General features: G+C 36.2%; 1 protein-coding gene across 3 annotated transcripts in view; it reads right to left on the bottom strand.

Annotated features, from left to right (window-relative positions):
- Nucleotides 1-1,124: 1,124 nt before the first annotated feature.
- SMC4 (structural maintenance of chromosomes 4) overlaps nt 1,125-13,828 on the bottom strand; it is a 39,004-nt gene continuing 26,300 nt past the window's right edge. For all 3 annotated transcript variants that reach the window (XM_021069729.2, XM_005669952.4, XM_013982169.3), the window contains 12 exons: nt 13,064-13,225; nt 11,464-11,689; nt 11,299-11,378; nt 9,793-9,945; nt 8,147-8,273; nt 5,788-5,977; nt 4,223-4,367; nt 3,779-3,952; nt 3,165-3,347; nt 2,782-3,014; nt 2,082-2,265; nt 1,125-1,596 (listed from right to left, as the gene is read on the bottom strand). In XM_021069729.2, coding sequence (XP_020925388.1) covers nt 1,444-1,596; nt 2,082-2,265; nt 2,782-3,014; nt 3,165-3,347; nt 3,779-3,952; nt 4,223-4,367; nt 5,788-5,977; nt 8,147-8,273; nt 9,793-9,945; nt 11,299-11,378; nt 11,464-11,689; nt 13,064-13,225 — 2,010 coding nt within the window. In that variant the 3' untranslated portion in view covers nt 1,125-1,443. The remainder of the gene's footprint in view (nt 1,597-2,081; nt 2,266-2,781; nt 3,015-3,164; nt 3,348-3,778; nt 3,953-4,222; nt 4,368-5,787; nt 5,978-8,146; nt 8,274-9,792; nt 9,946-11,298; nt 11,379-11,463; nt 11,690-13,063; nt 13,226-13,828) is intronic.

Below are 13,828 nucleotides of genomic sequence, written 5' to 3'. Positions count from 1 at the left end.
GTGGGCATGGCCAAAAAAAGACCATTCTTGAATTTCAGATATGAAAGTCCATGCTAGTTTATTTACAGTTTAAATGGGTATGATACAAACTGTCTTTGGTTTTTAAGTTCCTAAACGATGGTGCACTGAATAAAGAGATAATTAACTCCTTAATTCCTCAGGATCAGTATCTAGAAACTGAAGAGCTAGGCAAAGACTTAATACCAAAACTCCTTCTGAAAAGCAAGTGGTTGCCCACTTTCTTCCAGTAGCATCGTAATATTCTACAGCTAATACAGTGTAACATAACAAAACTCTTGATATGATGGGCAAACAGCACTCCCATCTTAATATCCACTTACACTAAGGAAATTAATCCTTACATACTTCTTTCTTCTAAAGCTACTGTACTGGGAATTTTTCCTTTTTCAACAAATGAGTTCCCATTGTGGCTAAGTGGTTAACGAATCCAACTAGGAACCATGAGGTTGCAGGTTTGATCCCTGGCTTTGCTCAGTGGGGTAAGGATCCACTATTGCCGTGAGCTGTGGTGTAGGTCACAGACATGGCTCGGATCTGGCATGGCTGTGGTGTAGGTTGGCAGCTACAGCTCAGATTGGACCCCTAGCCTGGAACCTCCATATACCACAGATGCGGCCCTAGAAAAGACAAAAAAAGATATCCTAGTTATTTCAGACACCGTTTACTGGCCTTGGGCAATGTTTTAAACAATTATGCACATTAAGTTTTAGAAAAGAATGTTATATAAAATTTTTTTTTTTTTTTAAACGCCTGCGCATGTAGCATATGGAAGTTCCTGGGCTAGGGGTTGAACTGGAATGGGAGCCGCAACCTATACCATAGCCAAGGCAACACGACCTATGCTACAACTTATGGCAAAGCTGGATCCTTAACCCACTGAGTGAGGTCAGGGACTGAACCTGTCTCTGGGAGGATACAAGTTGGGTCCTTAACCCACTAAGCCACAACAGGAACTCAAAGAATGTACAATATTTAAATTCTCATCCTTATTTGGGTAATAAATAGTGATTATCTAAATTAAGTGGAAGACCTTACAAATTTTACAATAGTAGTTGGCAAGCTTTTCCAGTGTAGGTCAGAGGTGAATAAGAGTATGACATGTCTTGGTAACATGATCTAAACTTTATTGATCATCAACTGACATTAACTCTGCAGGTAGCAGGTTGGGACTAAGGGCAAGTCACTTGACCCTTCAGAAATTTATTTCCTCTGTAGTCTACCACTAACAAAATTGTCAGCTTCTTACAATCTCCTAAAAGTATAAAGAATATTTTATTAGACTTGTAACATGTCTCAATTAACAGCATAAAACAGAAACCAGTTATATAATCCAGTTTAGGAGTATATATTTTATACAATTTATAACCCTTTACAAATAGTAAGTATATGCTGATTTGATCTCAAGAATCTTGAATATAAAGTTTAACAAAGTCCTTTAGATGCAATTTCTTTTGGGTTTACTGCAACACTTTTTGTTATATTGTATGTCTTGTAAATTCCAATAAGTCTATCCGAAATTTCAAACATATTATTTCGAAGGGAAATTATTATGAACTGGGCATTTTTTGTTTGTTCCTAAGGAGAAAAAAAGAATTAGGAAAATTAGGTAATACATAAATTATATAATAAACATTCAAGCTTTACTTCCCTGAAATAATCCTTTGGCAGTAAATTAAACAAAGCGAGAATGACAAATTGGACAATCCATAAAACAATGTTTAGATTTGAAAAGAATTTGGGTATTTGGAACAATGATTGCATAGTCTTCTAGTGGAAAAAAGATCTAGGAAGCTTGGAGATTCTAGCTGTGTTTCTGCTACTAATTCACGTTATCCATTTATATTTTAGTTTTCCAAAAATAGAAGTATTTGGCTCAAATAAAAGACTTGGTTTTTTTCTGATACCATGGGATATGGGGTTAGAAAATAGGAAAAAAGTTCAAAAGAAAGAAATCAAAGAATTCTATTATATTCTATTATATTATATTCTATTATATTCTATTATATTTCAGGAACCCATAAAATTTTCAGAATGAAACCTCTAAATAAATGATTACTTACATATATATAAAATGCAACAATGGACACATTTTTGAAATCAAGGGCTGCATCAATCTCATCCATGAAGTACAGGGGAGTGGGTTTGTAGTGGTGAAGAGCAAATACTAAAGCCAATGAACTAAGCGTTTTTTCTCCTCCTGAAAGGTTGAAGATCTTCTTCCAACTTTTTTTAGGTGGTCGAACACTGAAATAATGAAGAAAATCTCTTGTCAAATTACGTGTAAAGCTGAAGTTATTAAGACTGATTTGTTTCTGGTAACTGGCTGCTTCTTTGAGAATCTCTAATTTGCTTTTCACAAATCTAAACTCTTTGAAGGTTATTTTATAAAAATGTTATTGGAGGATGAATAGGAACACCTACCAAAAATTTACGATTTAAACAGTATGCCAATAGGCAGTTTTTACTATCTTCCCTTGTTTTCAATGCAATTATTACTTTGAAATTTTAAAATTCTGATCTTAAATTGAAATGGCTCAAAAAGTAAAAGATGAAGTAAACAAATATTCTGTAAAATCAAGTATTTACTGTTTTACAGGGTTTAAGCTATCAATTGCCAATAATGTAAGCAAACTGGTATTTATCAGATAAAACAAGTTATAGATCTAACCTTCACATCCCACCCCTAAAAAACACTGTTTGGAGAATATGTAGAGATGTAACCGAAGGATCCACAACTCAGTATACAGCATAATTACAAACCTGAACATGATTCCTTCAGCAAAAGGATCCAAGCTGTCTACAAGCTCCAGTTCAGCATCGCCTCCCAAAGTAAGCATCTGGTAATTTTCCTTTAATTTATTTGTTATTATATAAAAACCTGCCATGAATTCATTAAGCCTTTGTTTCCGAAGATCTTCATACGCCTGTCTAAAATTATCTCTTTCATAAGTAATTTTGTCCAATTCTGCTACCCGTTGTAAATATAACTCTTCCTATGAAGAGAATATTATTATGAGAAAAACATCCAGTTACACATTTGAGATGAGAATTAATGCTGCTAATTATATAAAATTAAAGCCCACAATTTAGGCTAAGGAATAAACAGATTTTCTGACCATTACACATGAATAGCTCATTTGTACCTTCTTTTTATACTCTACAATGGCACCAAGGTTTGGTTTCATTTCATGACACTGGGCTTCCAAAAGTGCAATTTGATTTGTTATAGAATCTGGGTTCTTGATTGCTTCAAGATCCTCTGGAGTTAGAACTGCAATCTCTTCAACAGGATTATCTTCTATGGGATGCAATGATATTTTTGAAATCTAAAAAGTTTAATTTAGTTGAGTGTTAGGAAACCACAGTGTATTTCATTGTTAAAAAAAATCCCCAAATGAATATGATAAATTACCTATAAATTACAATGGTGTATTCTAAGGAGTGGTGACTAATTTGTAGATCAACACTTTTACAAAGGACTTAAAGAAAAGTTGTGGTAGTGTTCCCAAGTGTTCTTGTAACTTTCTGTTAACTCTCCATATCAGCCCTGGGGTGAAAATGTTGACTAATTCATCATTACTCATACTTTTCCATATATAATAACAACTTTGTATTGTTCATTATGTCACCTATAAACCTGAGAAGTGATTATATGTATCATGGAATCACAACATACCTTAAAAACACACAAAAAACCCCAACCCTTTTTCATAAAGGCTATTTTAAAGTTAAAATTAACTAATAGTAACAAGCTCACCTCTTTTTGCCAATATTTTATTTTAGAATTATGTTCACCAATGTGACCATCTATTTGTTCAAGTTTCAACTTAATACTAAGTGCATCTTTTTGAAGAGCATGTTCATTTTCTTGAATTACTTTTAATTCTTGAAGTAGGCTACGATGTTCTTTCTGGATCTCGGGTAAGGACTCCTAAAAATCAATAATAGCTGCTATAGATATGATCTTTCCAAATAGAACAGGGATTTTCACATTACAAAAATGAAGCAGTTAGCAATCTCTCCCTATGCCCTTTCCGTTTTAAGTGTTTTTATTTAAATAAAAGTTACAATATAGCACTCATTTTTATTGTACATATAAAAGTTAATATAGTTATAAGTTCTAACCTGAGTGCTTACTATGCAAGATACTGATGTCTATTAACTCCTAATTGCTTCAAATACTGTTCTCTCCCCCACTTACCTCTGCAGCATTTGTATTCTTTATGACTTCTGCTGCTTTGTCCTCAAGACTTTTTAGCTCTGTCGTTAAGTCATCTACTTCTTTCTCAGTATCTTTTATTTCTTTCTCTGTGCGAAAGACAGAGTCTTGTGCTTTTTTGAGATTTCTAAACAAGCAAAATGATATATTAAAATTGTGGTAGGGTTTAACTTGTTATTCTGCTTCTGTCATGAAGTGTCAACAACACTTCATGACATTAATGCAACATCTTTTTCTATCATAGATTTTAAAATTGATTTGCTAAAATCCTTCAATTAGTTCTTAAATGTTTATACAAACATTTGTGGGATGTTGTATATTTTATTAAACTCAGTATAAATTAATGAATTTTTTTTTTTTTTGGTCTTTTTGCCTTTTCTAGGGCCACTCTCGCAGCATATGGAGGTTCCCAGGCTAGGGGTTGAATCAGAGCTGTAGCCGCCGGCCTACACTACAGCCACAGCAACGCAGGATCCGAGCCGCGTCTGCAATGTACACCACAGCTCACAGCAATGCCGGATCCTTAACCCACTGAGCGAGGCCAGGGATCGAACCCACAACCTCATGGTTCCTAGTCAGATTCGTTAACCACTGAGTCACGACAGGAACTCCGAAACTTCTTATATAAGCCTTTATATATCATCTGATCTTAGACTATGAAGCAAAGTTGTCTCACTCAATTATTTTATTTTTGTCATTTCCTTGTCTGATTGAGATTCTTAAATCTTTACACCCATGAAGCTATTACCTTCAAATAAACAAACACCTCTTGGATCAAGTCAGTGGAAACAAGTGCTTCCAAGGGCAAGGGGCAGGAGCAGGGGGATGGATATGGAAGGATGATTGGGACCACAACATTCTCTCTCTCACACACACACACCTGACTATATTTTCTCTTAATAAAGTTACAATTACTTTGCTAACTATGTTTAGGCAAAACCAAAAGGCTTATTATTTATTAGCACCTTACCGCTGAACAAAAGACACAGCAATAACTGAATAACCAAAGAATCAATTTGCAGCCAATGTTATAATTTTAAGACAAAAAATTGTCTTAAAATGTTTGGATGTTTGTTTACATCCAAACATTTTATATACAGACTTAGCTTTATTTCAGAAACACTTTTATAAACAAGATCTAAGAATATTAAAAAAAATTGAGACAATGGAATAATCTGGATAATTAAAAATTTAAATTACAGCAATTTTGCTAAGAGAGCTCATCCTTATTCTCTTAAGACCTAGATTTATTTAAATGATTTATACCTACTCCTCTAAGCCAGAGATACAAAACTTTGACTTCCATATCCTCACAACTGAGGAGTTATAGAATCACACTTTGCTAAAGCATACCTGCTTTATCAGTTTTAAACTGGTCAGAATGTTTTTTATATATGTCCACCTATTAAAATCCTATTAGGTAATAACATGTCAGATGGGCTTAATAAGTAACAGTAACAGAAACATTTAATGGACATTTAAGTATTAACCTCTTTTCCAATGTGGATATAGGGAACAGGAAGACAGTGTAGGTATATATACTGTACCTGTCAGCAGTCTTGATTGCTACTTGGGCTTTAGTAATAGCAGAAGCACATTCATCTAACTGCTTATTTATTTTATCAAGTTTGTCTTGTTGGGCCTTGAGTTTATGGTTATTGATTTCTACAATGATGTTGTGTAACCTCTTAACCTCAGCTTCAACTTTACCAGCTTTCTCAGCCACACTGTCATATTCTGGAAAAAAAAAAAAAAAATTCGTGTTTCTAGGCTAAGGAGCATCACTTGCTAGATGTAAATCTCTTCAGTCAACATGACTTAACATGATGCATGCAAAAGAAATTTTAGACATTTAAGAAAAAGTACCTCGGAGTTCCACTCCTGGCTCAGTGGATACGAATCTGACTAGTATCCCCTGAGGATTCAGGTTTGATCCCTGGCCTCGCTCAGTGGGCTAAGAATCCGGTGTTGCTGAGGCTGTGGTGTAGGTCAGCAGCTACAGCTGTGATTCGACCCCTAGCCTGGGAACCTCCATATGCTGTGGGTGCAGCCCTAAAAAGACCAAAAAAAAGGAAAAGTACCTCAAAAACAAAAAACCCTATAACACAAAACCAAAATACCCTGTCAATATAACATGTGGTTAAATTCTCTTGCTCAGCTGTGAACATAATCTACTTATTTCTTAATGGCTTCATGCCCAGAAACTCCTTTCAAAAACAATTTTAGGGTTAGAACTCCTGTCATGGCTCAGTGGTTAACAAATCCAACTGGGAACCATGAGGTTGCGGGTTCGATCCCTGGCCTTGCTCAGTGGGTTAAGGATCCGGCATTGCTGTGAGGTGTGGTATAGGCTGAAGACACAGCTCAGATCCTGCGTTGCTGTGGCTGTGGCTTAGGCCAGCAGCTACAGCTCTGATTAGACCCCTAGCCTGGGAACCTCCATATGCCCTGGGTGCGACCCTAGAAAAGACCAAAAAAAAGAGAAAATTATAGGGTACTTTCTTGACTATTTGTCTCAATGATTTTTTTGAAGATAGTGTTGGAATTCCCATCGTGTCTCAGTGGTAATAAACCCAATTAGTATCCACACAGGTTTGACCTCTGGCCTTGCACAGTGGGTTAAGGATCCGGTGTTGCCATGAGCTGTGATGTAGGTCACAGAACTATACCTCTTCTTCTTCCGGAAGAAAACACCCCCATTTTCCGAACATTTGGGTAACTGTTCCAACTCCACTCTAACTACTTCTTTGGGATGAACAATCAAGTATCTGCCTTCTTTTCCTCACAAACCAAACTGTAACAGGGGTCCTTTCTTGTATTTGTTGGGGTCACTAGTTAAGGAACTGCAGGCCAGGAAAGGGTTTGTCATTATTAACAACCATTTCCTCCTCTTGCAATAAGATGCATATCTATCTATGTTTAATTGAAGCCACAATGGAAACAAAAAAGCAGGGATGCTCCAAGTGCATGATCAGAAATTTTAATGTCAAATCCAATCCTGACTGAGTCTATGAACTAATTCCCTTTTTTGCTTAAAGATTTTATTTTGGTAGAACACTCACATGTTATGTGTACACAAGAGGAAATGTTCTGGAACGAAAAATGTCTAAGTTTTGACACAATAATTACTATCTTGAAGGGTTCTTGGGAAGATCTGGCCATAGTATTACAAAATGTAAAATAAAGACCATGGGTTCCAGCTAAGACTATATTGTACTTAAAAAAAAAAAAAAAAAAAAAAGACTCAATCTGTGGGTGCATCCCTAAAAAGACAAAAGACAAGAAAAAAAAAAATCTATCATACTCTTAGTTTTCTGTGGAAGATTTCATCCTCTTTAAAGAAATTTAGAAGTTTTTTTCCCCTTTTATCTCCCTAATTCTGATTTGAGGTTATGTTTACAGTTAATTTGCCAATTCATTTGATGGTCTACATTTTACTTGGGAGGTTTACTTTGGTCTTTTCCTGAAGGTTTTGCAAATGAGGCACAACACAGATACTCTTCTATTAAGTGGTTTTTTTTTTTTTTTCAAAATTAAATTCAGTTGGAAAATTAAAAAAAAAAAAAGAGAGAGAGAAAAGAGAAAGAGCATAGGTTCCAGAATCAGACTACCTTGGTCCTGAATTCATATACCACAACCAAATGCTATATGACCTGGGGCAGATTATATAAACTATTCTGTGCCCCAGTTTTCTCGTCTGTCATATTAAGTACTTATTTTAAAATATAGTACTTTATAGCCTTTTGAAAATGAAAAAATAAAAAACCATAAAACAGAGTTGTTACTTTACATATGTAAGCTGCTGTTTTTTACTCTATGAACTGCTATCTTAAACATTTCAAATATTACAAACCTGTCTTTGACCATATTTTGGGGAGAGGGGGAAGTCTGTATCCTTAAACATACCTGCTTTGAAAGCATTAACATTTTCTTCCAGCAATTTCTGCTTTTTTTGGTCTGGGGCTGTAGCAAGTACATTAGCTTCGAGTTCCTTAACTTGGACACGCAAATATTCTTCTTGCTCTGATAAACGCTACAGAAATGTTTTAACATTCAAGATCAGTATTTTAACTTAACAGTAACATTTACTTTAAACATTTTTAATTTAAAAAAGGCACTTAAAATCTTTAAAAAAAAGACAAATAGGAAAAAGGGTAGAAAACATGTAAATGTGCGTTCCCGTCATGGCGCAGTGGAAACAAATCTGACTAGGAACCATGAGGTGTGGGTTTGATCTCCGGTCTTGCTCAATGGGTTAAGGATCTGGCGTTGCCATGAGCTGTGGTGTAGGTCAGCAGTTATAGCTCTGATTCGAACCCTAACCTGGGAACCTCCATATGCCCCAAAGTGTGGCCCTAAAAAGCAAGAAAACAAAAAACAAAACACCAAAAGAAAACATGAAAATGGCCAAGAAAACACATGAAACATGCAAACTCATTACAAAGACAGATTATTATGACATATTTTAGAGTAGCAAACTTACAACATATTGAGGAGTACCTAGTGTGTTCAAAGACTTGGAAAAATTATTCACATATGCTACACATATTAAGTAATAATTATAACTTTAGGACTCTACCCTAAGGAAATAACTGGATGAGTGTATTAAGGGATGCCTATAAAGATATTTTAAGCATAGTAGTGTACATAGTAACAGAAAAACTTTTACCAAATTAGGGTAAAAAAAAATATGCCAATGCAACTGTAGACAAAGCAAATTTACATTGGCTTGTCAAGAAAACCATAATTAATAAGTTAGCATGAGACTAATTAAAAATCCGCATGCATATTCAAAATGTTGATTTGTATCTACCATATACATACACACACACTTAAACACTAGATAGTTACATTAAAAGTTGAATAATACACGTAAGAATTAAAGGTGATAATCTTTTGGGTATTTTATAAAATCTTTTTTTTTTTGTCTTTTTGCCTTTTCTAGGGCTGCTTCCTGCGGCATACGGAGGTTCCCAGGTTAGGGGTCGAATTGGAGCTGTAGCCGCTGGCCTATACCAGAACCACAACAACGCGGGATCTGAGCCGCATCTGTGACCTACACCATAGCTCATGGCAACACCGGATTCTTAACCCACTGAGCAAGGCCAGGGATCAAACCCGAAACCTCATGGTCCCTAGTCAGATTTGTTAACCACTGAGCCATGACGGGAACTCAAATAAAATCTTGTTTTTTAAAGACGACTTGAGGGCATGCATTGCTTTTTTGAAACTTTGTAAACATTTCAGTTTGAAATGAGAATGAAACAAAAAAAGGGTTATTAAATAGTTAAGGGAAGACACATTTCATTTCCATGAAGTACAAATGGAAATAGAAATGGCTGTGGCTGGACATCACTGTGATAGGGCATTTATCCATTAGTACTTAAGGAAACAAAATAGGCCTTACGACTTAAAGACCCGCCCTTCTTCCTCCCCTATATTTGAAAACTGTGAGCAAATAGCAAAATGATTCTGCCAAACTGCTGTTGAATTCCAATAATTTTAGCTAAAATTGATTAGGAAAAAAATACAAAAAACAAAACACCAAGTACCTGGATGCTTGCAGTAAACTTTTCTAGTGTATTCCTCATTTCTCGTTCACTATGCCTTAACTTAACTACTGTTTCTTCCAGTTGTACTTTGTGTTCCTGGATTTGCACTGCTTTTTGAGAGTCTCTCTGTAACTGTGATTCCATTTTATTTACCTAAAAAGAATACCAGTGACATAAGTTTACTTACTCTAAGAGTCATTTCAGATTAATACCAAAGTCAACTTGTGAATGAAGAAAACCCAAACTTGCAATCTTAAAGACTAGAACAAAACCAGTCTAGTTTCAATTCCAAATCCTAAAGCTTAGCAGGTGGTCAATTAACTTCTGCATCACAGAATCAGATGAAGAGAATTTTTTTTTTTGGTCCTTTTTAAAGAACATAAACTATTAAAAAAAAAAATCAAGAGAACTCTTTGGAAAAAGTTAGGTATCTAGGACATTCAAGTACATGTTTACTTTTAAAGAATTAATTTTGGGGGGCCTTTTAGGGCCATACCTGCAGCATATAGAGGTTTCCAGTCTATGGGTTGAAATGGAGCTGCAGCTGCCGGTCTAGGCCACAGCCACAGCAACATGGGATCTGAGCTGCATCTATAATCTACACCCCAGCTCATGGCAATGCTGGATCCTTAGCCCGTGGCCAGGAATCAAACCCACATTCTCATGGATACTAGTCAGGTTCATAACCTACTGAGCCAGAACAGAAACTCCAAGTACATGTTTTTAAGGAAAAGTATATATATTGTTCTGAGGATGGTAATGGAACAACAGTTTTTCCTGAACATTTTGACATTTTCTTATACTTGCGGGAATATAAAATATTTAAAAATAAAATTTGGAAACATGCATCAGAAGTCTTTGTTATATTTATACCTTAACGAATTATTGTGAGATAGAAAAGACAACTATGAGACTTCCCACTGTGGCACAAAGGGTTCTGCAGTGTCTTTAGAGCACTGGGATGTAGGTTTGCACCCCAGCTGGGCACAGTGGGTTAAGGATCCAGTGTTGCTGCAGTTGCAGCTTAGGTCACATCTGTGGCTTGGATCTGACCCTGGACCCATGAACTCCATATGCCATGGGGTGGCCAAAAAAGAAAAAAAAAAGGAAAGCAAAGAAAAAGACAACTATGTGATACAGCAGTAACTGCAAAGAAACCAATGTCAGTTGAGCGATTACATACATTATGATTCAAATGTCCTAACAGGAATAGATACATATGTTGAACATAAACTTTCTAATGAACATTTTATTTTTAGAACTTTAACGTGCTTTATATAAAGTCCCACAGCTTATATACTACTCCTTTATAGAAAATTCAATGTTAATTTGAGTACAGTACATCTGAAATGGCAGAATTTTACATGTATGTTACATATAGCAAGACCTGACTATTAATTTTACATGTATGTTACATATAGCAAGACCTGACTATTATAGCAAGAATTTTACATGTATGTTACATATAGCAAGACCTGACTATTAATTTTGTGTATGCTGGCTGACCTCTTCTTCTGAGATTTCAACAACAACTGATGAACCCATCCTTCCTTTCATAACTTTGCTTCCACCACCAGTCATTGTACCTGGGGAACAGAGGGACAAGTCAGACTTAGATGTTTTCCCAACAAGATTAAATAAACTCAGTGGCAGAGGAAAAAATAACATTACCTGACTGTTCTATGATCTGCCCCTGTAATGTTACCACTCTCCATCTTCTATCTTTTTGATATGCTACTCTTGTGGCTTGATCTAAGTTGTCAGCTACTAAGGTATCCCGTAAAGCAAAGTAAAAAGCTTGGCGAATTTTCTCATCTTTCACTTTTACTAAATCAAATAGACGAGGTGTATTTTCAGGAGTTTGAATTTGGGTCATTTTCTTTGCCCACACTGCCATCTAAAAGTAAAAATAAGTAAATAAATAAATAGAACAAAGAATACAGAATTTCTTTTAGGTATCATTTATAGAAGTAATATACATGTATTAACCATAAGGACATGGATACAAGATCAAAGATCTATATAATTATTACTTTACTTTTATTTTAAAATATTTAAAATTTTTATCCCCTACCAGAGATTATTAATTTTGTCTTTCATTTTTTCAAATTACTTGCAATTTATGAGTTGTACCTGTATTTAGTACTGCATTAATCTGCTAAAGACATTAACTCCTTGCTCTCCTAAATGTAAGGATTCTATAGTTTTAGTATAAATATATCACATATTTTTAGTTACTGATGGTGGAAGTTTAAAATGAAATTACCAGTCACTCTAACTTTAGAATCTATATTCCTTTAGGGTAAGGAGTGCAAAAGTTTTTTCACAACCATATAATCCCAGAGTCCTGTATAATCCCCAAACCCATCAGGTGTTTGCTTAAAAAAGCTAAGATTCAGAAACAAAACCAGGAGCTCCCGTTGTGGCTCAGCAGGTTATGAACCAACTAGTATCCATAAGGATGTGGGTTTGACCCCTGGCCTCGTTCAGTAAGTTAAGGATTCAGCATTGCTATGAGCTGTGGCATAGGCTGGCAGCTGCAGATCCTATTTGACCCCTAGTCCGGGAACTTCCATGTCACAGGTGCAGCCCTAAAAAAAGAAAAGAAAAAAAACCAACACAGAAACCCAACCCAACCCAAGGAGTTCCCATTGTGGCTCAGAAGGTTAAGAACCTGACTATTATCCATGAAGATGCAGTTCTGATCCCTGGCCTCACTCAGTGGGTTAAAGATATGGCATTGCCTCGATTTGCAATATAGGTCATAGACACTGGTCAGATCTCACATTGTTGTGGTGTAGGCCAGCAGTTGCAGCAGCTCCGATTTGACCTCTAGCCTGGGAATTTCCACATGCCAAAGATGCAGCCCTTTAAAAAAAAACAAAAAAAACCAAAAAAAAAAAACACAACAAAAAAAACCTCACAAGCACACAAACCGCCCCCCTCCACCAACCATAACCAAAACATTTGGCACTTTCATTCATTTTTTTGCCTTCTCTTAGGGCGGAATGTGCAGCATATGAAAGCTCCTGGCTAGGGGTCGAATGGGAGCTGTAGCTACTGGCCTACGCCACAGCCACATCAATGCAGGATCCAAGTCACGTCTTTTAATCTCACCACAGCTCATGGCAATGCTAGATCCTTAATCCACTGAGTGAGGCCAGGGATCTAACCCACATCCTCATTGTTGCTAGTCAGGTTCGTCACTGCTAAGGCGCAATGGGGCTTCCCACTTGGCACTTTAAATTCTGGATAGATTATAAATACCCACCTTATCCAAACCTATAAAGGTTGCAACTCCAATATTTTGTCTTTTTAGGAAGTTTACACATTCTTGGGCTGTATCAATAGAATCAACAACAATGTAGTCTAATGCATGACAACAGGATGAAATGGCAACATCATATTTTTCATCAATTGCTCCTAAGTCCCCCTAATAAGAGAAAGGGAAGGAAAAGGAAAAAAAAAAAGCAAAAAAAAAAAAGCACAATCAGCAAGGTATTAGGCATAGGATCATTTTATTACTATTCATATAGTTTTCAGGTTGCATTTAATTAAAGAACTATACCTACATATGGTTTTACAAAGAACAAAATGAGTATATAACAACAAATTTAAGTGTTCCTCACATTCAACCTTCCCCTTCGGCAGAGGCAATCATTACTAGAATTTTTAATTTACCTTTTAAAGAAGTTTATGGGGAGTTCCCGTCGTGGCGCAGTGGTTAACGAATCCGACTAGGAACCAGGAGGTTGTGGGTTCGATCCCTGCCCTTGCTCAGTGGGTTAACGATCCGGCATTGCCGTGAGCTGTGGTGTAGGTTGCAGACACGGCTCGGATCCCGCGTTGCTGTGGCTCTGGCATAGGCTAGCAGCTACAGCTCTGATTTGACCCCTAGCCTGGGAACCTCCACATGCCGTGGGAGCGGCCCAAGAAATAGCAAAAAGACCAAAAAAAAAAAAAAAAAAAAAAAAGAAGTTTATGGGAGTTCCCTTTGTGGCTCAGCAGGTTAAGAACCCAACACAGTGTCTGTGAT

Source organism: Sus scrofa, chromosome 13 (genome assembly GCF_054392235.1).
Source record: "Sus scrofa isolate SSC_HxYL_T2T_F1_AM1 chromosome 13, Sscrofa_HxYL_maternal_Yorkshire_Landrace_v2.0, whole genome shotgun sequence".
Taxonomy (NCBI): Eukaryota; Metazoa; Chordata; class Mammalia; order Artiodactyla; family Suidae; genus Sus; species Sus scrofa.
This window is presented reverse-complemented; position numbering and strand designations above follow the sequence as displayed.